Source organism: Piliocolobus tephrosceles, chromosome 7 (assembly GCF_002776525.5).
Source record: "Piliocolobus tephrosceles isolate RC106 chromosome 7, ASM277652v3, whole genome shotgun sequence".
Classification (NCBI taxonomy): domain Eukaryota; kingdom Metazoa; phylum Chordata; class Mammalia; order Primates; family Cercopithecidae; genus Piliocolobus; species Piliocolobus tephrosceles.
The window spans coordinates 55,393,276-55,418,247 of NC_045440.1; the positions used below are offsets into that span (position 1 = coordinate 55,393,276).

The 24,972-nt window shown below is 39.4% G+C and overlaps 1 protein-coding gene across 1 annotated transcript in view; it reads left to right on the forward strand.

Annotated features, from left to right (window-relative positions):
• Positions 1 to 24,972, forward strand: part of RP1 (RP1 axonemal microtubule associated) — a 323,400-nt gene that overhangs the window by 25,875 nt on the left and 272,553 nt on the right. The window contains exons 2-3 of the mRNA XM_023184239.3: positions 22,686 to 23,312; positions 23,855 to 24,026. Of these exons, the coding sequence (XP_023040007.3) occupies positions 22,698 to 23,312; positions 23,855 to 24,026 (787 nt within the window). The 5' untranslated portion in view covers positions 22,686 to 22,697. The remainder of the gene's footprint in view (positions 1 to 22,685; positions 23,313 to 23,854; positions 24,027 to 24,972) is intronic.

Below are 24,972 nucleotides of genomic sequence, written 5' to 3' on the forward strand. Positions count from 1 at the left end.
TGTTTTTGCTGTCTGTAGTTGTATCAGTTAGCTTTTATGGCATAAAAAAATCACTCCAAACTTAGTACTAAAACAAACATTTATTCAGCTCACAACCCTTTGGGTGGGCCAATTGGACTGAGCTCAAATGGGTGGTAACTGGGTTAGGCTGGGCTTGCTCATGTGTCAGTGGCCAGGTGGGTGGCTCTGCTTCTGGGGGTTGGTTGGCTGTTGGCTGGGGTAACTGGGCACTGGGGCTAGGTTTCTCTTATCATCCAGCAGGCCAGCCCAGGCTTACTCAGAGGGTGGATAACAGGATTCCTGAGAACAGAAATGTACCAGTTCTCTTGAGGTTTGGTTTTAGCACTAGCACAACATCTCTTCTGCCTCATTCTTTTGGTCAAAGCAGCCCAAACACTAGAAGTGGGGAAACAGTCTCTACTGCTTAAGGGGAAGAGCTACAGATTACATCGTAAAGGGATGTGGATATGGGGAGAGAAGAATTGTAATCATTTTTGCAAACAACCCACCACAATAGTATATATTTGCAAATTCATTTGGGATTCTTACAATTTGAATCCCTTTTTGAGTTTAATAAATTACCTTATGAATCTTTGTAGGGCAAAGAATGTTTCCTCCTGTAGGAGCTGAACAAGCTACATAATTTCTTTCCATTAAGGGCACAGGTACTTGTGCAATTGGAAGAGACCAAGGTGTGATAGTAGGCTCCCTGTGGAATTCATTTTTTGGTTAGGGTGACAGCGAAGATGACTGTGCCAGGTTGGTATCACCTTATTTCTGTACAATTATGTTCCCGGTGGGGAAGTAGCAAGAGTGCAAGCTGTAGCACCTGGGGCCCTGCTCCGATGAGCTGGTGATTTCCTCATCAGGCCAGTTTCTATGAAAGGTTTTATATGTTGTTCCTGGAATCTTAAGTTTGAAACTTATTCTTTAGCCCTGTTGAGGATTCTGTGAGTCACTCAGTATTCTTCTAATAGATTCCCTTTCTGTGTAATTCCCCAGGGTCGGATTTGGTTGCTTGCAACGAAGAGCTCTATTTCGGCAGCTGGCACCAGGAATGGGGTTTATTTTTCTTATATAACGGGAAGAGTGAGGTGGTTGCCAAATTAGTCCAGTTGTTCACACAGCTATCAAGGACTCTCCTATCTTCCTGCGTGGCTGTCCTTAGTGTATAAACTTTTAATTTTCATGCTTGTTGCCCCTTAGTAGCTCCAGGTATTACTTCTGTGTTGTAGGCAGGAAGGGGGAAAATGGGATGGCACCAGCTGTGTCTGTTCCTCTTATCAAGAAGGCAAAAATTTCTAGGAAGTGCTCCTTTCATCAAGAAAGGAGCCCCTCTTTTGTCAAGAAAGGGGGGCTAAACCGATCAGCTGGCCCCTACTGGCATCAGTGATTAGGAAGTGCCTGGCTTTCTAGCCTCTATGAGGAAGTCATGCAGGGAGAAAGCTTAAGAATGTGCCAAATTAGGTGATACCCAGTGCCTATCCCATAATTAGTTTACCCCTTTAGAATGACAGTTTGGGGGAGGGGGGCAGGGCTCTGATCTATTCATTGCTGTCTCTTCTGGGCCCAGAAAGGCAACTGGCAAATATGCGGTTTCATAATTCACTGATGACTGACTGATCTTTAATCCTCCATCAAGGTCTGGAGATTCTTTCTTCAAAATGTGTCTTATCTCTTGCTTTCATTATAGAACCACCATTTTATTTCAGGCCCGTAGTATATTATTAAAGATTTGTTTTCATGCTATATTTCTCTCTCCAGTCTTTTCCATCCTCTGTCTGCATTATATTGTATCACCTTGAATACCATTTTTATCTTGTCTTTTTCTTTCTCAAATTATTAGTTATTAAATCCCAATCTCTCAGCTTGGGATCTGACTCCTTGCATAAGCTGGTCTGTTGCCTCCCTGACATCAGCAATTTATTTGGTAATCACTCACAAGTCCAGCTAATCTCATGGCCATCTGGTATATGCTGCCACATCCAGTGTATGCAAAGGGAGAAGGCTGCACTGTGAAGGGAACAAGAAAGACCAGGACAGGGAAGACGCTCATCCTAGGTGACTGGTGATCAAGCTCCTTGGTTGTAAAGTGTAGGGCCAATGACTAATCACTCACTCTGAACTTGGGCTTAGTCTGCAGCCTCACCGGTGGAACTCATATCAGGCAGAGGGTCTGACTGGGCTGAAGCAGGACTGGGCTGGCTCAGTCTAATCCATGGGGTGCTCACAGAAGTCTTGTCACCCCAGAGGAAAAGTGGAGTGTAAACCAGGATCAATAGTGAACTGTCACAGAGACTGGCCCACAGGGCAGAAGTTGCAGAGGAAGGGTGAAAGTCAGTGGCCTGTAGGTGTCCAAGGGTTTGCTGTCCAGCCCAGCAGGAAACACATCATTCCTGAACTCCTAGAGAACTTGGGACCAGGAACTTGGTTCTTCTTGGTCTGAGGCTGGCGAGGAAGAGCACTTTGTGTTGGACCTCAGTGTTGGCAGCTAAACCGTTGGATCTGGAAGGCACTGGTCCATCTTCCACTTGCCTTCAGTTCTCTACCTTTATGAGTGCCCTACCTTTTGTTAGAAACACATTCTTTGCTGGTATGCTACAAGCGATATTTTGAAAAGCTCTGGGGACAACTAGGACACATCTGAATTTGATGAAAAGTAATTTAAATCATTTTTACAATAAAACAGAATAGACATGGATAAAATTGGCATGCTGTTTCAGACAAAATTAAGACTTAAATTTGAAGCTCTGATTAAAATTCTGGTTTATGATTATGTATTCATTCTTTTCTTTCACTAGGGGTACTTAAATGGAAAGAATTGAGAAACACAGAATTCTAAGGCAAATAAAAGGCCACTAGAAGCACTGTAATTATTATGGAAGTTGTTCATTAGAGACACATATGCTAGGAATTTAAATCAGAATTCAGAAATTTCCATTTTTAGAATGAATTAAAAAGACCATATATGAGATTTTAAAAAATACTCTTTAACAAGAAGGGAGAATTTGTGATGACAGCATATAGTGGGAAGGATGGGAATAAAACTGTTATTTGAAGAGAATATCTACTTTTTAAGGTAAAAATCTCAAGTCAGTTTAAAATAATTTCAAGGTATTTTTCTTACTCAAAAAAAACCTATCATAAATAAACATTTAAATAAATAAATATTAAAAGGAATACTTCCTTCTGAATAGTATACTTTTATTCTAGAATGTCTATTTCCTCTAAGAAGGATCCTCCAAACTTTTTTTTTTTTTTGAGATGGAGTCTCGCTCTGTCGCCCTGGGTGGAGTGCAGTGGTGCGATCTTGGCTCACTGCAAGCTCCACCTCCTGGGTTCATGCCATTCTCCTGCCTCAGCCTCCTGAGTAGCTGGGACTACAGGCACCTGCCACCACGCCTGTCTAATTTTTTGTATTTTTAGTAGAGACAGGGTTTCACTGTGTTAGCCAGGATGGTCTTGATCTCCTGACCTCGTGATCCACCTGCCTCGGCCTCCGAAAGTGCTAGGATTACAGGTGTAAGCCACCACGCCTGGCCCCTCCAAACATTTTAAACTAACAACTTTAATCTACCTGCTTGGTTAGAATGAGACTTCCCTGTGTAATCTCTTCTTAGCAAATTGCAGTCTTTTAACATCTTAATACTTCTCTCTGGCAGGTTGCTAGGAGCATACCGGGGAGATTTCTCCAAAATCACTTCTTCCATTGGCTGCTTCCAATAATTTATGTGAAATCTCAAGGACTGCTTATTACTCAAAAAGAAAAGTATAAACCCAGAGTCTACTCGCTGGATTATGCTAAGGAGAACATGCTTTGTTGTTTTAAATAATTAGAAATTATTTTGTGGATTGAATTGTCTCTTAAACTTGATTTTATGTTTTGAGGATAGCTGTATTTTCTATCATTATTAGTAAGGCTATTTCCTTTTACTATAAAAGAAAATATATGCTTTCACAGTATTTCAAACACTCTGGAAGACTTGCTACAGAAGAGGCAATTTATTCCTGACCATCAAATTCTTTGGAGGAATTAGCTTTTTTCATTCTTTCATTTAGCAAATAATTATTGAATTCTGACCAAGTGACTATAACTCAATAATTCTGTCTAAATTAAAAATAAGTTTAGCCAAACAACAAGAATGATAATGATACATTTTAATTTAGTATTACTTAGAAAATTCTTGGGATATATAGAATGCTACTTTATTTAATAATTCTGTTTCTCCATAAGACTATAATAGACTTCAAGAGCTTTTTCATTCTTGTCCTATGCATTAATCAGAGTCACTGTGAATTTTAATTCAGAGTACATTTAGATCAGTTTCATCTGTTCAACCACTGATGGAAATGTGAAATTACCTTGTGATTTTGGGGTATACTTGTTACCTCAGTATAACCTAGAGTCTCTTGTCCATTATAGGCCCTATCTATATCACAACTGTAAATCTACAATTTCTGGAGTTTGTTTCATTGCACGAATAATAATATTCACCTCCTTCACAATTCTTTCTCTCTTAGCTATCCCATGACTCAAATTATCTCCTCTACATGAACACCTTTCAAATCTTCTCTTATTCTGATCCCTCTCCAAATTTCCAATATTAGATTAATAACTTTCAGACATCACCACCTGGATGTCTTTCTATGACCTCAAATCTGTTAAAAATAGGATGGATTTATCCAACTCTCGATTTAACATTGTTTTTGACACATGTTGTCTGTTTTTGTTAGTAGTGCCACAGGGTTGTAAGACTTGAGCTCCCCACTTAAACAAGGACAGAGCAAGTACTCAGTAAGAGCCAACTCTTGTATTCTGTGACACTACTGCTCTATGCAGCTTTTGCTGAACTATGCTCTGTGTTGGATTTTTTACTTACGATACATTATTCATTTAAAGGATTAAATAAATTACCCATCTCGCTGCCTTCTCCAATCTATTGTTATGTTATTTTGAGTCCACCTCTGAAATTTTTTGGAAATAATTTCCTTCCTTTCTATTCCTATTCTCATTACTCTAAGTCAAGCACTTATGAACTCTGGATTTCACTATTTTTAGAGCTACCATACCGGTGTCTGTCACCACTGTGTCCTCCCTCCAAATCATTTGACATAGCAATGTCAAGGACATCTACAGTTCTGATTATGTCATTTCCCTGCTCAAAAACCTTCAGCATTTCCATGTTCAATAGAATAGAACTAAAATTCCTTAGGCTGGCATTTTCCATCTCCACAGAATGGTCTCCACACATAGACAAGCTTCAATGTTAGATGGAGAATATTACTGCAAAGTGGTTAAGAGCCTTCATTATTTACTAATTGTGTGACCTTTGGTAAATTACTATTTCCTCCTCAACTCCAGTTTTTCTACTTGGAAAAACAGGGATAATAATATTACATACCTTTTATAGTTGTTATGAGGATTAAATAATTCATTGAAAGCATTAACATGCCTGGTAAAATGTAAGTAATCAATACATTTTATTATTATTATTATTACAGCACTGTTAGATGAGTACATAAATACACGTTTTATATTTATGGAACTTGATATCAATCAGTTCTTCTCTTTATATGTTTTAGAAATGGGAACATGAGTCTACAGGACTGGAAATTATGGCTCCCTCGCCATTCAGTTCCCATGTATTTCTCATTAGCAATTATTTCTAGATGAAGGGCTATGCCTGTTGTGCTGTATGGAGTACACTGAATGTTGTCATGATTATTTGTCTAAGCAGGTTATTAATAAAACCCAAGTGTCCGCTAACAAGAAACAATGTACTGATACATGCTAAAACATACTTGAACCTCAAAAACATTATGCTAAATAAACAATGCCAGACAAAAGACTTCCATATTGTGTGATTCTATTTGTATAAAATGTCCAGAATAGTCAAGTCTATAAAGCCTAGAAGGTAGCTTAGTGGTTGCTTTGGGCTGTGGGTGGAAATGAGGAATGACTGCAAATGGGGACAAAGTGGTTTTTTTTTTTGGGTTGATGAAAATGTGTGCATATAGTTCCATGTCATTTTATTACATCTGTAACTACCACCACAAGAAAGATGCAGAATTGTTTGATTTCACAAAGATCTTGCTTGGGCTACCCCTTTACGGCCATACATATTTCCCATCCTGTGCTATTGTTAACCCCTGCCAACCACTAATCTATTCTCAATCTCTATGACATTTTGAGAATGTTATATAAATTAAATCATATAGCATATGAGATCATTACCAATAATTTAATGTAATTATTGACATTCTAAGGTTTAAGTCTACCATATTATTTTTTGCTTTCTGCTTTCTCTGGTTTTTAATTTTTTTCTTTCATGCCTTTCTGTGGAATACTTTAACATATTTTAGAATTCTATTTTGATTCTATATTGTTTGTAAGCATATATCTTTGTATATATTTTTAGTAACTGCTCTAAGTATTAAATTACACATACATATCAGTCTACTGATGTGGACATTTTACCAGTGTTAAGTGTAGCCCTTTAATTCTCTTTACCCTCCCTCATTTATAATTGAGGGAGGGTAAAGAGAATTAATATTTTATATTAATTTTTAAGTAATTAAGTTTTAATATTTCCTCTACATTCATTGAGAGCCACAAAAGACAATATTATACTTTTTGCTTCAATTGTCAAAAACAATTTAGAAAATTCAGGAGGAAAGTTTATTGTATTTATTCTTATTTTTGTTCTTTCTGTTGTTCTGTTTTCTTTCTTTATATTCCCAAATTCCTTCTTTTATTATTTACTTTCTGTCAGATAACTTCCTTCAGTCATTCTTTTAGAGTAAGTCTGCTGGTGACAAATATTCTTAGTTTTCCTTCATCTGAGCATGTCTTGGTTACCTTCATTCCTCAAGGATATTTTTGCTGGACATAGAACTCTGGTTGACAGCTCTTTTACTGCAGCACTTAGAAAATGGCTGCAGTATCCTTCAGGGCTTCTTGACTTTTGATGAGAAGTCAGCTGTCATTCTAATTGTTTCCCCCTTTTCCCTTATAGGTAATGTGTCGTTTCTCTCTGGTTGCTTTTAAAATTATTTTCGCTGTCTTTAGTTTTCTGAAGTTTGATGATGGTGTGTCTTAGTGTAAATTTCTTTGGGTTTATTGTCTTTGGGGTTTGATCAGTTTCTTAAATCTGTAGTTTTTTTTGCTAAATTTGGGAAGTTTGCAACCATTATTTCTGGGAAAATATTTTGAGGCCCACCTGCTTCCTCCTCTCCTTCTGAGATCTTTTGTTATAATAGTTCTGCAAGTCCCTGAGGTTCTGTTCAATTGTTTTTTCAATCTATTTTCTCTCTGTTGTTCAGGTTGGGTAATTTCTGTTGTACTATCTTCAAGTTAACTATATAATTATTTCCTGTCTTTTCCATGATGCTGTTGAGCCCACTTATTATGTTTTAAAATTTTGATTACTGTATTTTTCAGTTTCAGGATTTCCATTTGGTTCTTCTTTATATCTTCTGTTTCTAAGGCTTTCTATTATTTCATTTCTTTCAAGTCCATTTGGAATTGCTTGTTGAAGTAGTTGTATGACATCTGTTTTAAAACCCTTGTCAGATAATTCCAACCTCTGTGTCATGTGGCACCATCTTGGCTCACTGCAACCTCTGCCTCCTGGGTTCAAGCAATTCTCATGGCTCAGCCTCCCGAGTAGGCTACAGGTGCACGTCACCATGCCTAGCTAATTTTTGTATTTTTTGGTAGAAGCAATGTTTCACCATGTTGGCCAGGCTGGTCTCGAACTCCTGACCTCAAGTGATCCACTTGCCCTGGCCTCCCACAGAACTGGGATTACAGGCCACTGCTCCCAGCCTGACTGAATGTTTTTGTCATTCAAGTTGAGATTTTCCCTGTTCTTGGTATGACAAGTGCTTTTTAAAAGTTGCATTCTGGACATTTTGGGTACTATGTTATGAGACTCTGGGTCCTATTTAAATCTTGTGTTTTAGAAGACCTTGTCTGACACTGCTGGTAAGGGAAAGGGAACTCACTCCTCTTTACTACCAGACGTGGATGGAAGCTCTGGCTACTTACACTGCCTCACTTGACATCCTGAGGAGAGGTACACCTTATTACTACTGGGCAGGGATGGGATTTCAGGCTTTCATGTGGTTTGGCTATGTCTTCAACCCAAATCTCATCTTGAATTTTAGCTTCCACAATTCCCTCATGTTGTAGGAGGGACCTGGTGGGAGGTAACTGAATGAGGAGGGTGTGTCTTTCCCATGATGTTCTCATGATAGTGAATAAGTCTCATGAGATCTGATGGTTTTATAAAGGGGAGTTTCCCTGCACAAGCTCTCTCTCTTGCCTGCCATAATGTAAGAAGTCCCTTTGCCCTTCCTTCATCTTCTGCCATGATTGTGAGGCCTGCCCAGCCATGTGGAACTGTTAGTCAATTAAACCTCTCCTTATAAATTACCCAGTCTTGGGTATGGTTTTATTAGCAGCATGAGAACAGACTATTACAGGCTTTCTTTGTGGTCTCATTTACCCTGCAGAGTGGCGGGGAGTGGCAGAGGGATGGGGGCAGACCCATTACTGCTAAATGGTGGTGAAAGTTCTGGCTTCCCTCTGGGCTTCTGATACCAACAAGAGGGACTGTGGTGGCTTTACTACCAGGTGGAGATGGAAGTCTTGGTTCCACACTTGGCCTTCACTGATATCATCCAGTGTAGGGAAGAGAGGGATGCCTCATTATTGCCAGGGAAGGGCAGAGGTCAAGGCTTCCCAAGGCAGATGAGAGTATGGTGAGGCCTGGGTTTTTTCCTGTGGTGTTTGGCTGCAGTAGGGCAGGTATTGCCTAAATGTTTTCTGTCTGACTAGGTTGCCCCTTTCCTGGACCCTTGGCCAGAGAGAGGTGACTTTCACTGGAGCATTTTAAATCTGCTCCTGCTGGTGTTTTGGGGTCACTGACTTCTCTAGCACCTAGTTTGGGATATATGGGACAAAAAGAAAACCCAGAGAACACACTGCTGTATCATTCCTTGAGTTTTGTGATTCGTAGCCTTTCTGCTTTCTTGTCTGTATCTTTCAGTGTATTTGCTTTATATATAATGTCCGGGGTTTTCGGTTGTACTTAGACGAATAGGGAAAAGTGGTCTCCTCAATTTCGATCTGGACTGTTAATTCTCTGCAACTAATCTGACCATTTCATTTTGCCATTCTGCTTTACAGTGTAGGAGTATTGACTTACATGACCTACAAGTAGTTTACATAAAGACAAGAAAAGGCGAATAATGGGGTTTATCAAAGATACCTCTTCACTACTAAAAATTAAGCTTTGAAGTCCTATCATAAGAATGCATGCTAAATAAAAAGAAAACCTAAAGTATTTTCAACATGTGGATATGTAATTTTTTTGAAAGATGTGATATTACCAAAGACTTGCATAAGAATGTTCATAGAAGTATTATCTGCAAGAGCCCCCAACTGGAAATAACCTAAATGCGATTCAAATGGTGAATGAATAAATAAAATACAATAAAATATTTGAAAATAATAAGGAATAAACTACCAATACGTGCTACCACATGGATGAATCTCTAAAACACTATGCTAAGTGAAAGAAGCCAGTCATAAAAGACCACATGTTGCATGACTCCATTTATATGAAATGTTCAAAACAGGCAATCCATAAAGACAGAAAGTAGATTCCTGGTTGCCTAGGGCTGGTGTGGGGGTGGTGGGATAGGTACAGTTTCTTTCTTTCTTTCTGAGGTGTTCTAAACATAGATCATTGTAATCTTGGAACAACTCTGAATATTCTATAAATCACTGAATCATCCATTTTTTTTTTTTTTTTTTTTTTTGTGAGATGAAGTCTCACTCTGTTGCCCAGGCTGGAGTGCAGTGGTACAGTCTCGGTTCACTGCAACGTCTGCCTCCCGAGTTCAAGAGTGAATCATCCACTTTAAATGGGTTAATTTTATGGCATGGAAATCATATATCAACAAAGCAGTTTTAAAAACGACATGGTCATGATGGAATGTTCAATGTATGGAAGCATATAGGAGCCCTCTCTACCTTCTGTTTTCAGTCAAGGCAGTTATTTGTTCCTGACTAACCAAATGACTTGGCTGAAAGAACAGCATGAGATGGTTTTGCACATATACTGACTATGAAAAAAAAGTTGGCTTACATATGTTTGTTCAACATAAGAAAAGAAGAGAGGAATCTACTGAAAATTAGAGAATTCCTAGGTGACGGATGATATATGCAGCAAACCACCATGGCACACATTTAGCTATAACAAACATGTACATGCTGCACATGTATCTCTGAACTTAAAAGTTGAAGGGAAAAAAAAGAAAATTAGAGAGTAAATCTTAAATATATTTGCTATCCTAATGACAATAGTCTGTGTATACTCAAATCTTTGCTTGTTCTGTCTTCCTTTCAAATATATATTCCACACTACAATCTTCTAGTTAGTAAAGTGTATTTGGGCTGAATTTGCCTTCCCTCTACCTCTAAGCACCATGAAGACGGGGGCTGGGACTGTCTTATTTGTAATCACATGGACAGGATCTGACAGTGGATAGAGATCAGGTTCTTTGGTTTTGGAGGACTTTATGTTGCACATAGGTATGCCAAGGCATGAGGAAAGTCCAGTAGATGGGGCTTGGGATACCCAGGTTCAGGAGGGCTGTGTACAGGCAGTAAGCTATGATGGATAGATGTCGGGGAAAATCAAAGTGTAGACCAGGAAATGGTCCCATTCCATCAGATCATAGCAGATCAATGCTGGGTAGCAAGAGCCAGGAAAGAACAGTCTCCTGGCCAGCCTGCATTGGGTGCTGCTTGGTGTCATTTTACATTTGTGTGGCAGGCCAAGGCAGGAGGATTGCTTGAGCCTAGGAGTTCGAGACCAGTCCGGGAAACAGAGTGAGACCCAGTCTCTAAAAAAAAAAAAAAAAAAAAAATTAGCTGGGTGTGGTGGTACATTCCTGTAGTCCCAGCTATTCAGGAGGTTTAGGCTGGAGCATCACTTGAGCCTGGGAGGCAATAAGCCATGATTGTCTCTGGACTCCAGCCTGGGCAACAGAGCAACACCTTGTCTTAAAAATAAACAAACAAAAAAAAAAAAACAAAAAAAACAAAAAAAAAAACAAAAATGAAAAACAAAAAAGAGAAACATCATAAAACAAAATACACTTATGGTTGTCAACCTACAGCAGGTTCTCAGTGCCCCCCGCAAGCCTACTATACCTCCTCTTCCAGTCTCCCTTTCATTCCACTGGGTGACTATTTCACAGCTTCACCTGTTTTATTAGATTCATAACACCTCCTCCCCCTCACTCACACCCTCAGAGGATGACCTCACATCCCAGGTCGCTGAGACAGAGAAGCAGTCAGAAGGGAAAGTCACCTCCACCAGTGTCACTGCCTGTCTTTCTGCTACTGGGGATGACCTTCTCCTTAATCTTTGCTGAGACATACACCTCTGTTGTGCATTATATCTCATCTCCCTGTTAGGCACTCAAGAATGTGGCTCCAAGAATTCTCCCCGTTCTTACCCACAGCATTAAATCTTCCCTTATCATTCCTATCAGCATACACACATACTACAACTCAAACTGTGTCTGATTTTAAATACAGAAAAACAGACACAAAGAAAACTAGCAAAAAATTTGTCTCCACATGCTGACTCCAATCCCTCTCCTTCTAGTTTTCTTTTACCCCTATGCCCAGTGAGGATTTTATCCATACTGTTTCACCAAAAAAGGTCTTGAGGTTACAGATAAACTTCACATTGCTAAAGCCCATGCTTACTTCTCAGCCCTCCTCTTACTTGATGTATGAGTATCATTTGACACAGCTCATCTCTACCTCCTTTTGAAACACTTCTTTCCTTTGGCTTCCAGAATGCTACTCTGTTGATGCACCTTTTCCTCATAAACTCCTTTGTTGGAGTTTGCTGATGGTTCCTCACCATCTCTGTGGCTGTTATCTTTGGACTCTCTTGGGATCTGATCTTGAACCAATTCTCTTCTCTATTTACACTCACTTCTTAGAAGTTCTCATCCAGATTCATCCAAGTTTTAAGCACCATCAGTATATCAATGAATCACATATTTATACCTTTAGCTTGAACCTTTAGTATAATGCCTTTAGTATACTTCAGAACCTTCAGTGTACTGCCTACTTGATATTTCTATTTGGATGTCTAGTATGCTTTTCAAGATGATATTCACTATCACCTCCCACTCTCTTGACTGGTACTTTTGAAGTCCTCTCCATCCAAATAATTACCAACTCCATTCTTCCAGATGCACTGGACAAAAATCTTAGTCTTCCTTGACAGTTTTATTGCTCTTATTCCCCACAACCAATCCATATCCAATCCATAACTAAGACATCTGCAAATGCTGTCACCTCCACAGCAGTTACCTTGGTCTGAGTAATCTAGTGCCTTTTTGTTTTAACTTGAAGGACTCCCTGTAACGTTTCTTGTCTGCTGGCAATAAACTTCCTGAGCTTTTATCCATCAAGGAATGTCTTAATTTCTCCCTCATTTTTAAAAGACAGTTTTGCCAGATATAGAAGTCTTGGCTGGCAGTTTATTTTCCCTTCAGTGCTTTGAATATATCATACTGTGCCTTCTGGCCTGCAAGGTTTCTGATGAGAAACTGGCTAATAATCATATTGAAGATCCCTTGTATCTGATGAATTGCTTCCCTTTCAATGCTTTAACGTATTTCAGGGCAGGGCTCTTTTAGTTCATCCTATGTGTAGTTCATTGAATTTTTGAATTTGTAGATTCATGTCTTTCATCCAACTTGGGAAAATTTTGGCATTATTTCTTCAAAGATCTCTCCCCCTTTCTCTTCTCCTTCTGGAACTCCCATAGTGTATATGTTGTTCTAGTTGATGATATCCCCAGGTCCTTCAAATTCTATTCACCTTAATAGTTTTTCTTTCTGGTCATCAAAGTCAAAACTTTCAATTGTCCTATTTTCAAGTTATGCTGATTCTTTTGCCTGCTCAAACCTGCTTTTGAACTGCTCTTGTGAATTTTTCATGTCTGTTTTGTACTTTTCTGCTCCAGAATTTTTCAGTTCCTTTTCATATTTCCTATCTCTAATAATATTCTCATTTTGTTCATACATCTCTTTTTGTTCCTGTTTTTGTTCATGTATTCCTTTAGTTCTTTGAGCACCTTTAAGATAGTTGTTTTATAGTCTTTGTCTAGTAATTCTGCCATCTGGCTTCCTCAGGGACATTTTCTGTTATTTTGTTCCTTTTAATGGGATATACTTTCCTCTTTTTTTTGTTTGTGAATTTTTTTGTTTAAAACTCTATTTGAATCATATAATTTGGCAACTCTGGAAATTTAATTATCTCCCTTCTCCATGGTTTGTTGTTTTGTTTCCTCCCTCCCTCCCTTTCATTCATTCATTCTTTCTTTTTAAAATTTATTTGTATGGTTTCTCTTTGCCAAGGATCAGCCTGCAATAGAAGCTTATGGTCTTCAGGTCTTTTCTGAGTATATGTTTTTCCCTGGGCATATGAGATGACTTTCTAAATTCCCCTGTACATGTAGATGCTTTTGAATATCTCATCTTTAAGTGCCTAGTTCCCAAAAGGGGGAAGATTATTTAAAAAGAAGAAGAAAGTCCCAGGTGTTATATCTTTAAATCCCCTGGAAGACACTTCTGCCACTGAGAGTTGCAACAATGCCTACCTCTATATGCACCTTTGTAATCAGAAGCAGACATCAGCAGCCAGAACACAGAAACTTAGTATTTGGAGGAGGGGGTTCTTATTTCTCACTCTGGAACCTGCAAGCTGCAGCAGGAATGCAGGCTGCTATCCCCACAGCTGCCTGCCATGGGGTTGGGGGATGAGGAATGAGTAGTCACTATAGCACTAATGGCTGAAATAAACAGAAATTAATTACAATTTACCAGTGAAGCCTTCCTCTGGAAGCTGCAAGCATTCAAGTATACTTCAAAGTTCCAAAATATTAATTTCAGTTTCTGTTAGTACAATTTTTGTTCAAGTGGGGAGATGAATTCCTGGCACTTCCTACTCTGCTATCTTCCCTTGAATTTACCTGTATTTTTAACATCATTGCCAAAGTAGTCCTTTGAAGTGTGAGATCATTATTTCTCTTCTCAAAATCCTTCTTTGGTTTCTCATCTCACTTAAAGTTAAAGCCAATGTATTTACCAAGGGCTACAGACCCCGTATAATTTGGTGCCCTGCTATTTTAGCCACACTGGTCTTCTTATGATTTCTCAAATACTTCAAATACTTCCCTCAAACCTTTGCACTTACTCTCTCTGCCAGGAGCACACTTCTGTCAAATATCTGAACACCATTTCCCCTGACTACTTTTAGATTTCTTCTCACATGTCACTTCTCAGTTAGGTCTTCCCCGACCTCTACCACTGCCACTCCTACTTTACCTCACTTTTCTCCACAGCATTTTGTATGATATAACATACTGTAGATTTGCTTATTTTTTTATAGTTTGTCTCTGCAGGATAATGTAACCCCATGAAGATAAGGAATTTTTCTATCGTGTTCATTGCTATGTGTGTCTAATACACAGTGAGTATGCATTAATTATCTGTTGAACAAATGAAGAAATGAGTAAAGAAGGAAGGCTGTGTAAAAAACTCCACATCTAAAGGGAGGTGCCAATTCCACAGTCCAGGAGATCTGTAATATGGGGAATGGATTTTTAAGGTAAAGATCACTTAGGTTCAATATCCAATAATTTAACTTCATCAGGATGGCCCATACACAGAATTCTATGTGGCTTGGATGACAAAGGATGAAGGCCATATTCCATATCAGCTATACAAAATTATTATGCTTACTGATATAGTCTGATCTCTGTCCTAGGTTCCTTGGGCCTGCCTGAAAAGGTAAATTCTGGCAGTTGCAATGAGACAGCATTCTTCAGGCATATATATCTCTACAACAGTTCTGTACTAAGGCAGGAAGAGGATCATTCCTTTAATAAGTATTTATTGAGTGCCCAATATATATAAGGTATTGAGCTATTTCTGGAAACTCAGAGATGATAAAGAAGTTACTCTTCTGGTGCTTAATGCATCAGTTGTTTATGCAGTATGAAATGTACTAGAGAGTATATTTATACAGATAGATAAGGGGGCACACTGGAGGGTACTTACTTCATTCAGCATGTTGATGTAGTGGGAAGGCAGGGGTTCAAGAAAGGTTTCTGAGATGAACTGAGTATTGAAGGAAGGGATAGAAATGTATGGCAATGAAAGGCAGGGTGTTAGGGTTATGAGGAGGCATTCCAAGTAAGATAAACAATATATGCAAAAATCCAGAGCCACATTTTAAAAACTTCAAATAATCCAAACTACAGAGTAAGACATATAGATCAAAATGAAATTGGAAAAGTAAGCTGAAGTCAGATCACAATTCGTGTGGCATGCTAGGGCATGAAGTCATTTTACTAAACGCTGTGAGGATCATGGAAGTGTGTGAATAGAAGATAAACATGTCGAAAATAATAATTTCCATTTATTGAACACTTGTTATGACATCCAGGCACTGTGTCAAACACATGATATATATTCTCTTACTTAACCTTCACAATGAGCCTATAAAGCAGGTATTTTTCCACATTTTATGGCCAGGGAAGTAGACAGAGGAATTAAGTACACGGCTGCAGATTCACATAGAAAAGTGGAAGAGGCATGATTTGAACTGAGGTCTGACTCAGTGGTATGCTGAGAATGTATGCTTAACACCACTCCTGTCATCTGGCCACTCTAACAGCGGTGACCAGACAGAAATTAACAGAGCTCAGACATGACATACAGGTAGTCTCAGAGGCCATGGCAATTGAAGGCATTCCCAGGGAAGAAGCCTAATATGAACTCTGCCAATGAGGTTTTTGACATTCCTTAGACTCACTAATCAAAGGTGAGCCAGGGCCAGAAGCATCAGCATCAGCTTATTAGAAATGCAGACTCTCAGACCCTACCCCAGGCCTACTGAGTCAACCCCTGCAGCAAGATCCCAGGAAATTCATGTGCACCTTCAAGCCTGGAAAGCCATGGTTTAGATACACATTGACATGTGCCAGAGACAAGTGATACCAGGGAGAGGGTATGGTGGCTCAATCGGATAACAGGGGTACCTGTTCTCTGTCCTCAACTGGAGTTGTGGGAGTGGAACGTATACTATGGGAGATGCTCAGAAAAGGAGAGCCCATTTTGTGCTGTCTTATGTGTAAGAAATGTTACCTTTCCTAAAAGTACCCCAAAAGAATCCTTTTAATTGAAATTATTTCCATGTCAAAATAGAACTGATCAATGTGAATTGTTTATCAGACATAGATTATAGAATTAAAGATAGAATCAAGAGAAATGCTGCATTAGTCGTTAGCTATTTAAGGGCAGATCACATCTGACCCCAAACTTTTTGAATTTGCACTTCAATTTAGAGCTGGTAATGATACAATTCATGCCTATTGCTACACTGTAAGCACACATTTACTGACTGATTTAATAGCCATGTCTTTGTGTAGACAGTGATAATTATAAATGGAGGTTTGTATCAAAGCTAGACACTACTGTTTCTCTTATCTACACCTCACTCTTTCTCTTTCTCCCCATCCCTCCCTACTCCTCTCTCCATTTCTCTCTCGTAGGTGACCTGTAACAAAGTCAGTATTTATGAGGCAAAGTGTGCAGTTTCATGATCTTTTTCCTTTTGTGATTGGCGTGGAGACAACATTGTGGTGCACATGCTTGAACCTGGTCCTGTTTCCCCAGAGGACCCCTTACCTTGTTTTTGTTGTTCAGAACTGAGGCAGGAAGCCCAGTAGGAAACCCGATTAGGTGAAGCATCTTCAAGTCCGATTAGACCATAGGTAGTCATTAGAAGGATCAGGTGCCATCTGGGGACTTTATGTGTGACAAAGTCCTGAAACATGTTCAAACCCCAGTATGAGTAAGGGAAGCAGTGGAAGCGTGCTGGGTATGCAGAAGCATAAAATCATAGCATTTCATCGTGTGCCGCTTCTGCTGTTTGTCCTGTGTTATGTTGAGTCACCAAATTGTGTACACTCACAGTCATTTCAGAATTACATTAATGAGGTAATAAGCAAGAGTGCCTAAATAAAACAAAAGGCCTAGTTCTTTCTTTTTAAATGATTACCAGGAACAAGTACTGACTTAGAAACTTATCAGAATGAGAAAATGTCAAACAATTTCATTTTTAGCTGCACAGTAACAACTTTCTCCTGTTAAATAAATGAGGGTTAAAAGTTGTCTGGGAGAGAAGTGCTTGTGTATTGGTGAAGTATTTTTTCTGGAGGATAACACTAGGCAAGAAAGAAAGAAGGGAAACTTTCATGAGGAAGATTTCAGAACTGCAGAGCATGCTAGGACCTAGTTTGTTTCTGGCTGTGGTCTCCTTAGGGTGAGCTCTGTCTGGTGATTAGCATCACCGTGGATTAAATTAATTGGCTGTACTCAATCCCTTGCTGGACATACTGAGAATAAATCCAAAGACATTAGTTTCTTTGCACGAAATGAGGTTACATATCTAGTGACATTTATTTGAGCTTAAACAACTTAAACATCTTTTTCTTTTCTTAATAAGGGAAGTTCCAAGTTCTGGTAAGTACAAAACTATTTGAAATCTTTCTTTTGAAAATATTCTATGTTTTGCTAGTTGTATTTTGTTTTCCATGTTATACCTAGATTATAGATCTGTGTTCTGTCTTTAACTGTTAGAAGAAGAATAAATGTGATTAACAATTATCTTTTACCTAAATATGCCAGCAACCTTCACAATATGCTGATATTGAGGGAGAATGGAACTTCAGTATCAGGAAATCAAGTGATTCTAGTTTATTCAAATGAGTAATGTTTACTTTGTTTCTGACAATAAAAGCATTATATACTTCTTATAGACATCTGGGCAATACATTAAAGAAGAAGGCAGCTGCTTGTAATTCAACAATGCTGTGACTACCACAGTGAATAACTGGTGATTTTCCTTTTTGAATCTCCTCTCTCAACTCTACCCCATAGGCTTATGAAAATCTGAAATGAACTAATTTTTCTTGCAAATCAAGTCTCTGAATTGCTAAAAGAATGAACATTCTGTACATTCTGTATTTCTCAGTTTTCCATTATTTCTAATTCATTATTTGTGACTTGTCTGAATTCACATTATGTGGTAGAAAATTAAACTTAAAATATAATTAGTGAAATGACGCATGTAAATCTGTCATGTTTTGTGAAGTGAGTGGGAAAGTGAAGACACGGCCCTTTTGGTAGAGGCCAATTATTTAGTTCTGAGCAGCACAGCTATAAATGATTGATTTAAGTGGGGTTTGATTAAAACTAATGATGCCACAGATAAGCCTAGTCACAGTTGAGCCTAAGGGTGTTAAAAAATCTGCTTAATATTAAAGAGCAATGAAAGTATGCATGATAGCTCCATTGTCTAACTTTAGGCAATAAAGAGGCTCTGCAGAGAAGAAGAGAGGATATTGGTAGCAAGCTGTCATGTCATTAGAAGTGGATTTTAAGGCAAAGAGATTTTGTAAACCAGCTTCCTTGCTACACATAGGGAAGTCACTGGTGAGGCAACTGGAGGGCCTCAAGATTCTACAGTTACCTCTTTCCACCTCCACTTCTTCTTCAGCCTAAACTTCTGGGAGAATTAAATCATTTTATGCTGCTCAGTTTGTTTGTTCCCAAGGTAGCCCTTAACTATATTACTGCCTTATTCCAAATTTAGAGGCATAAGCTAAAACTTATTATCGAAAATGTATGTAAAGATACATTGCCAAATTTCCATGCAAATTCTGATTCTTTTTTTTTTTTTTGAGATGGAGTCTCGCTTTGTCACCCAGGCTGAAGTGCAGTGGCACAATCTTGGCTCACTGCAAGCTCCGCCTCCTGGGTTCACACCATTCTCCTGCCTCAGCCTCCCAAGTAGCTGGGACTAAAGGTGCCTGCCACCACTCCCGGCTAATTTTTTTTTTCTTTTTTCTTTTTTTTTTTAGTAGAGATGGGGTTTCACTGTGTTAGCCAGGATGGTCTCAATCTCCTGACCTCGTGATCTGCCTGCCTCGGCCTCCCAAAGTGCTGGGATTACAGGCGTGAGCCACTGCACCCAGTCTCTGATTAGTTTTTAAAACTGATTAAGAATGGAGCACAGCTAACACAGGAGAACTCAAAAAAGTTATGGAGGGCTGGTAGCTCTGTTTCACAAAAGTGGGCACTCTATTGTCAAGACTTAATGACCACATTGCTAGTCTTGCTCATGTGCACCAGGTAAATGCTGTACCACCTCTGCCTTCTTCCTGTAGGGCATCTCTACCACTTTTTGCTTCTGGCATCTCAACTTTACACAGGCTTTCCTCTAGAAATTGCCCTCTCTTCTCACTCCTACCCCCAATCCCTCAGGCTGTATAAGACATCCCTCCTTAATATTCTCTTGGTACCCCAACTCTTCCTCTTCCTCAGTTGAGCTATTGAGTTACTCTGTGAACTTCCCATGGACTCTGTAGGAAATGCAAATTATTAACACAGGGTAAAGGCTGATTCACTTTCTTCAGAAATACTTGGTTTGCACCCTCTTTCCAAATGATGACGTTGTACACTCAATGAACACAAATCTGTTTTTCCAATGATAATACCTAATCTTTATCATGTTCTGGGTTTTACACACAAGGCCCTCCTTATCATAGGCTCTTAAGACTCACCTACAAGAATGCAGAATCTCAACCCTCTACCTAAAAGTTCCCCCAGTGACTTCTAGGAGTTCCCAGAGATTCTCTCACACACTATGAAGATCATGTGAACTTGTATTTTTGTTTTGTTTTCACTACAGCATCCCCAGCAAGGTGCCTGGCAACCACCCTGTTGGATGTACCTTCTGTACAAATGCTTCTCCACTGCTGGGGACCTGGCATCTTCCCAGGTCATGGTACCTTCAGCACCTGCCCTTCATGCACTGGGCTCAAAACCAATGCTCAGGGCTGGGTAGCAGTGGGATGTGGACAATGGCAGCTGCCTCTTTGCTCCTATTGTATTTATCTTCCATGTTTTCCCTCCAGGCCCCAGCACAAAATCTCCTTTCTCTTTGGCCAAAACCGACATTAGTATATTGGCTCACACAGATGTGTTCCCAAAGTGGTCATGAGGTTATTAGCTCTCCAAATAGTGAGATTCAGGCATTTAAAAGGTGACATTAAGAGCCTCATGATGCACCTACACCAAGAAAAATATCATTTTCCAAAATTAGGTGAAAAATGTGGCTCAAATATTATCCATGTACAATATTTTCAAATAAACATATAAGTAAACCAACCTAAAATGTAATTGGAGGGAAAGAGTTCTAAAGTCTCATTTATTTATTTATTTATTGAAATAGAGTCTCGCTGTGTTATCCAGGCCTGGGTGCAGTGGTGTGATCTCAGCTCACTGCAACCTCCGCCTCCCGGGTTCAAGCAATTCTCCTGCCTCTGCCTCCAGAGTAGAGTAGCTGGGACTGCAAGCGCACACCCCCATGCCTGGCTAATTTTTGTATTTTTAGTAGAGACGAGGTTTCACCATGTTGGCCAGGCTGGTCTCGAACTCCTGATCTCAGGTGATCTACCCGCCTCGACCTCCCAAAGTGCTGGGATTACACGCGTGAGCCACCACACCTGGCCTAAAGTCTTATTTAAATACGGAAGGAACTCATCCTTCTTATAGTTGCTGAGGCCATGGCGATTAAGCAGCCTGCTCAAGGTCGGACCACAGTTGACCAGATGAGGATGAGAAGAGGTTGCAGTTTTGCTGACTCCATTGCGAAGCTGGATTCCCCAGCTCCTGATGCATATGTCTGCTACAGCTGCTTTTTTTGTCTTAAGTATTATAATTACTTTAAACCTCTGAGGAAGAAAGAAGGGAAGACATCTAATTTCTAGGCTGATCTTCAAATGTTTTTTTCTAAGTTACATTTAAATAAGATTTGCAAATCAGATTGGAGATATATGAAGAATCTTGGATAACAGCTTGCAAACATTTAAGTGGATGATTTGGGCCGAATTTATAGCTGATTTACAATGATAAACGTCTTTTTCCATCTCTGTATTACCAATCACATTAATTTTGTTTGTTCAATTTGTCTTCAAGGCTGCAGGACTTTCTTACTGTGTCAAAAGACACTAATAATTAAAATAATTTCAAACAATAGAAAACAGCCACAAATGAAAACAAGGCCAGAAACAGATAAATCCTTCCACATGCTGCTCATTTGTCAATTAAACTCCAGTTTCACTGAGAAGTGGAAAAGGAAAACCTTGGTGCTTTGCTAAATATTACTCTTCTTGAATTCTCTTCTGAAGGTTTAACTTTAGAACTACTAGTGGGACCAGTAACCAGACTGCACCAGTTTTAGCAGCCCATAGCAATGCTGCCATTTATTCACAGAACATTTTTGCTTAGTGCAGTGTTTCCCAAAGTAAGATAAGTGGTGTGTGAGATGATTTGCCTGCATTTTCTCCAATCTGCAGTAGAAACATCTGATAGTATCTTAAGAGGGTTCTTACTTAAGGTTCTTTGTGATACATTCCTCCTAGAACTTAATGTCAGGTACATTTTCCTCCAGACAATTTGGACTTAAAAACATTTCCTGTTTCTCCCATATTTCCTTATTGTCAGGATATGAAGGACTAAACTGATGAATTGCAAAACTCTCTTACCTTTCTCAGTGGATGGTTTCCGACTTGTGTCTCTCTTGTTTTTTAAATTGTGCAATAATACTTGATAATTTTAAAGGTTCACAAAGTTTACCAACGTATACAAAAACACGAATATTATCCAGAGTTCTGCAATCCAGAGATAACCACCATCAACACTGGGTTGTATGTATTTCTGGACTTCTCCCCAATTCATATAACTCAGTCATGTGCCACATAACACTATTTTGGTCAATGGTGGACTACCTACATGATGGTGGCCCCATAAAATTATAATACCATATTTTGACTGTACGTTTTCTATGTTTAGATATGTTTAGATACACAAATTACCACTGTGTTACAATGCCCTACAGTATTCAAACAGTAACATGCTGTATAGATTTATAGCCTAGGAGGAATAGGTTATTCCATAAAGCCTGGGTGTGTAGTAGGCTTTACCATCTGTTTGTGTAAGTACACTCTATGATGTTCACACAATGATGAAATCACCTAACAATGCATTTCTCAGAACTTATCCTCATTGTTAAGCAATGTGACTGTATATATACATTTAAATCAATGGCACAGAATGTTCTGCAAACTGATTTTTTTCACTTAGTAATATGTCATGATCATCTTTCTATGCCAAAAGATATATCTATAAGGTCATGTTTAATGGTTGTATAGTTTTCCACTGTATGGGTGTATATGTGATAATTTATTTATCTCGGCCCTTATTAGTGTGTTTAGGTTGTTTTTAACTTTTAAATTATAAATATCCTTATTTAACTGTTTATCTCTTTTTATTATAAATCCATTAAAATTGTTTTTCAAAATTGATAGGTATAATGAATGAATAAACGAATGAAAGAATAAATTTCTAGGAATATCCTGGATGTCTGCAGCTATATTTAGCATGCATTAGTATTACCATGTATTCGCTATGGTGTTGTGATTCTGGAGATAATTTTCTTTCTTCTCTAGGTCTTAGCCAAAATGAGTGATACTCCTTCTACTGGTTTTTCCATCATTCATCCTACTTCTTCTGAAGATCAAGTTCCACCCCCTCGCCATTTGAGTCTCACTCATCCTGTTGTGGCCAAGCGGATCAGTTTCTACAAGAGCGGAGACCCCCAATTTGGTGGGGTCAGGGTGGTGGTCAACCCTCGCTCCTTTAAGTCCTTTGATGCTCTGCTGGATAACTTGTCCAGGAAGGTACCCCTACCTTTTGGAGTGAGGAACATCAGCACCCCTCGAGGCAGGCACAGCATCACGCGCCTGGAGGAGCTGGAGGACGGCGAGTCGTACCTATGTTCCCACGGCAGGAAGGTGCAGCCTGTGGACCTGGACAAAGCCCGTCGGCGCCCGCGGCCCTGGCTCAGCAGCCGGGCCATCAGCGCGCATGCACCGCCCCACCCCGTCGCCGTCGCTGCTCCCGGCAAGCCCCGCGCCCCACGGAGCCTGGTGGTCTTCAGGAATGGTGACCCGAAGACGAGGCGCACGGTTCTTCTGAGCAGGAGGGTCACCCAGAGCTTCGAGGCATTTCTACAGCACCTGACAGAGGTCATGCAGCGCCCAGTGGTCAAGCTGTATGCTACGGACGGAAGGAGGGTGAGCGTTCTAGGGGGCTCCTCGAGCCTGAGCTCATTTTGGGCACCCTACTAATTGGGTTCGTGTGGGGTGTGACTGGTGGCGCCCGGGGAAGGAAGTCTTCCTCCCTGCCTGTGTATGTGAGTGTGTGTACCCAATGCTGCCTTTGTTCCTTTGTCAGAATCTGACTGGAATCTCATCTTTACCTCACGCTGCCCACCCCCTTTGTCTGCCTTGAGCCCCGAGTTATATAATGTTTTCACATGGAATCCAATCTTGACAATATTTTTTGGAAAGGAGTGGAAAAGAGTAGTATTTTCATAGAGGAAGCATTTTCCTGGGATCCCTGCTGGGAGGTAACTGACTCCCCCCTGCCCTCCCCACCCAAACTTGACATTTGGTATTTCTACTTATTTTGTATACACCATTGGTGCCTAAGAAAATGCTCGGTGATGATGTCTTTCAAGCCTAGGAGGTTGTTGATTTGATTCAAACAAAGTTATAAAATTACCACTTAGTATAAAATGTGCTCATCTCAGGATAATGACTCTGGTCTCTCTTAGGTTCCCAGCCTCCAGGCAGTGATCCTGAGCTCTGGAGCTGTGGTGGCAGCAGGAAGGGAGCCATTTAAACCAGGAAATTATGACATCCAAAAATACTTGCTTCCTGCTAGATTACCAGGGATCTCTCAGCGTGTGTACCCCAAGGGAAATGCAAAGTCAGAAAGCAGAAAGAGTAAGTCACTTATTAATATATAGTCCATTTAGCCCTGAGATTTTTTTTTTTTTTGCCTCAACGACAGCAAAAATCCATGCTTAAATGACCAATTCTTTCACCACAGAAACGAGAAGGAGAGGATTTAAAAACATTCTAAACTGAAATTGGCTATATTTAGAGTTGGAAAGAGTCATAGAGATTATCTGTTTTTTAGACTTTTCCAAATCAATGACATGCCTGTTTAAATTGATGATGTGTGCTTTTTTTGCATAAACTACCTAGTTAAAAAATAAAAATGCCAGCATTTCTTGCTTTAGAGTGGAATCTGTGTAAGTCTTTTCTCTGGTTGTTGCAGAGTTTTCTCTGAATAGTACCATGCAGCATACATAGCTGACCTCAGCAGGTTAGCAGAATGACTGTAGTTTTTCAAATCTACGCTATGTGCGCTGCCTTTTGAAGTTATTGCTATAAAAATTACAGGTTCTTAGATCCACATTTTATTTATTAAAAAAGGTTCATGCAACCAATTCATGCTGGTTAACAATAATGTAGGTTGATAATTCCTTAGATTTGCTGTGTAGCATTATCCTTTGGATAGGGGAGGAAGAGGGCCTCTTCAGGCCCAGGAATGTGGGAGAAGCTGTAAATTGCCTGTATAGCGTGGCTAGTCTCATTATTCATTGTACTCAGTATTTCCGGGGAAAACAAGCTCTTTGCTAGAGTACTGATTGTTTTTTATACTTAAATTTAAGTTTTTATTCTCTTTAGACTTGGATAATATTTATTTTAAATAGTATTAATCTCTCTACTTACTGCTAATGTGGGTGAAACTAATCCATCGTTGTTTAATGATTTCATGGATATATTCAGTAGATAATTATTAATGCTTCTATTTTGTAAGCTTAGGTTGCCACATATATGTTATAAATATGGTAGTGCTATTTCACGTTTGTCGTTTTACTAA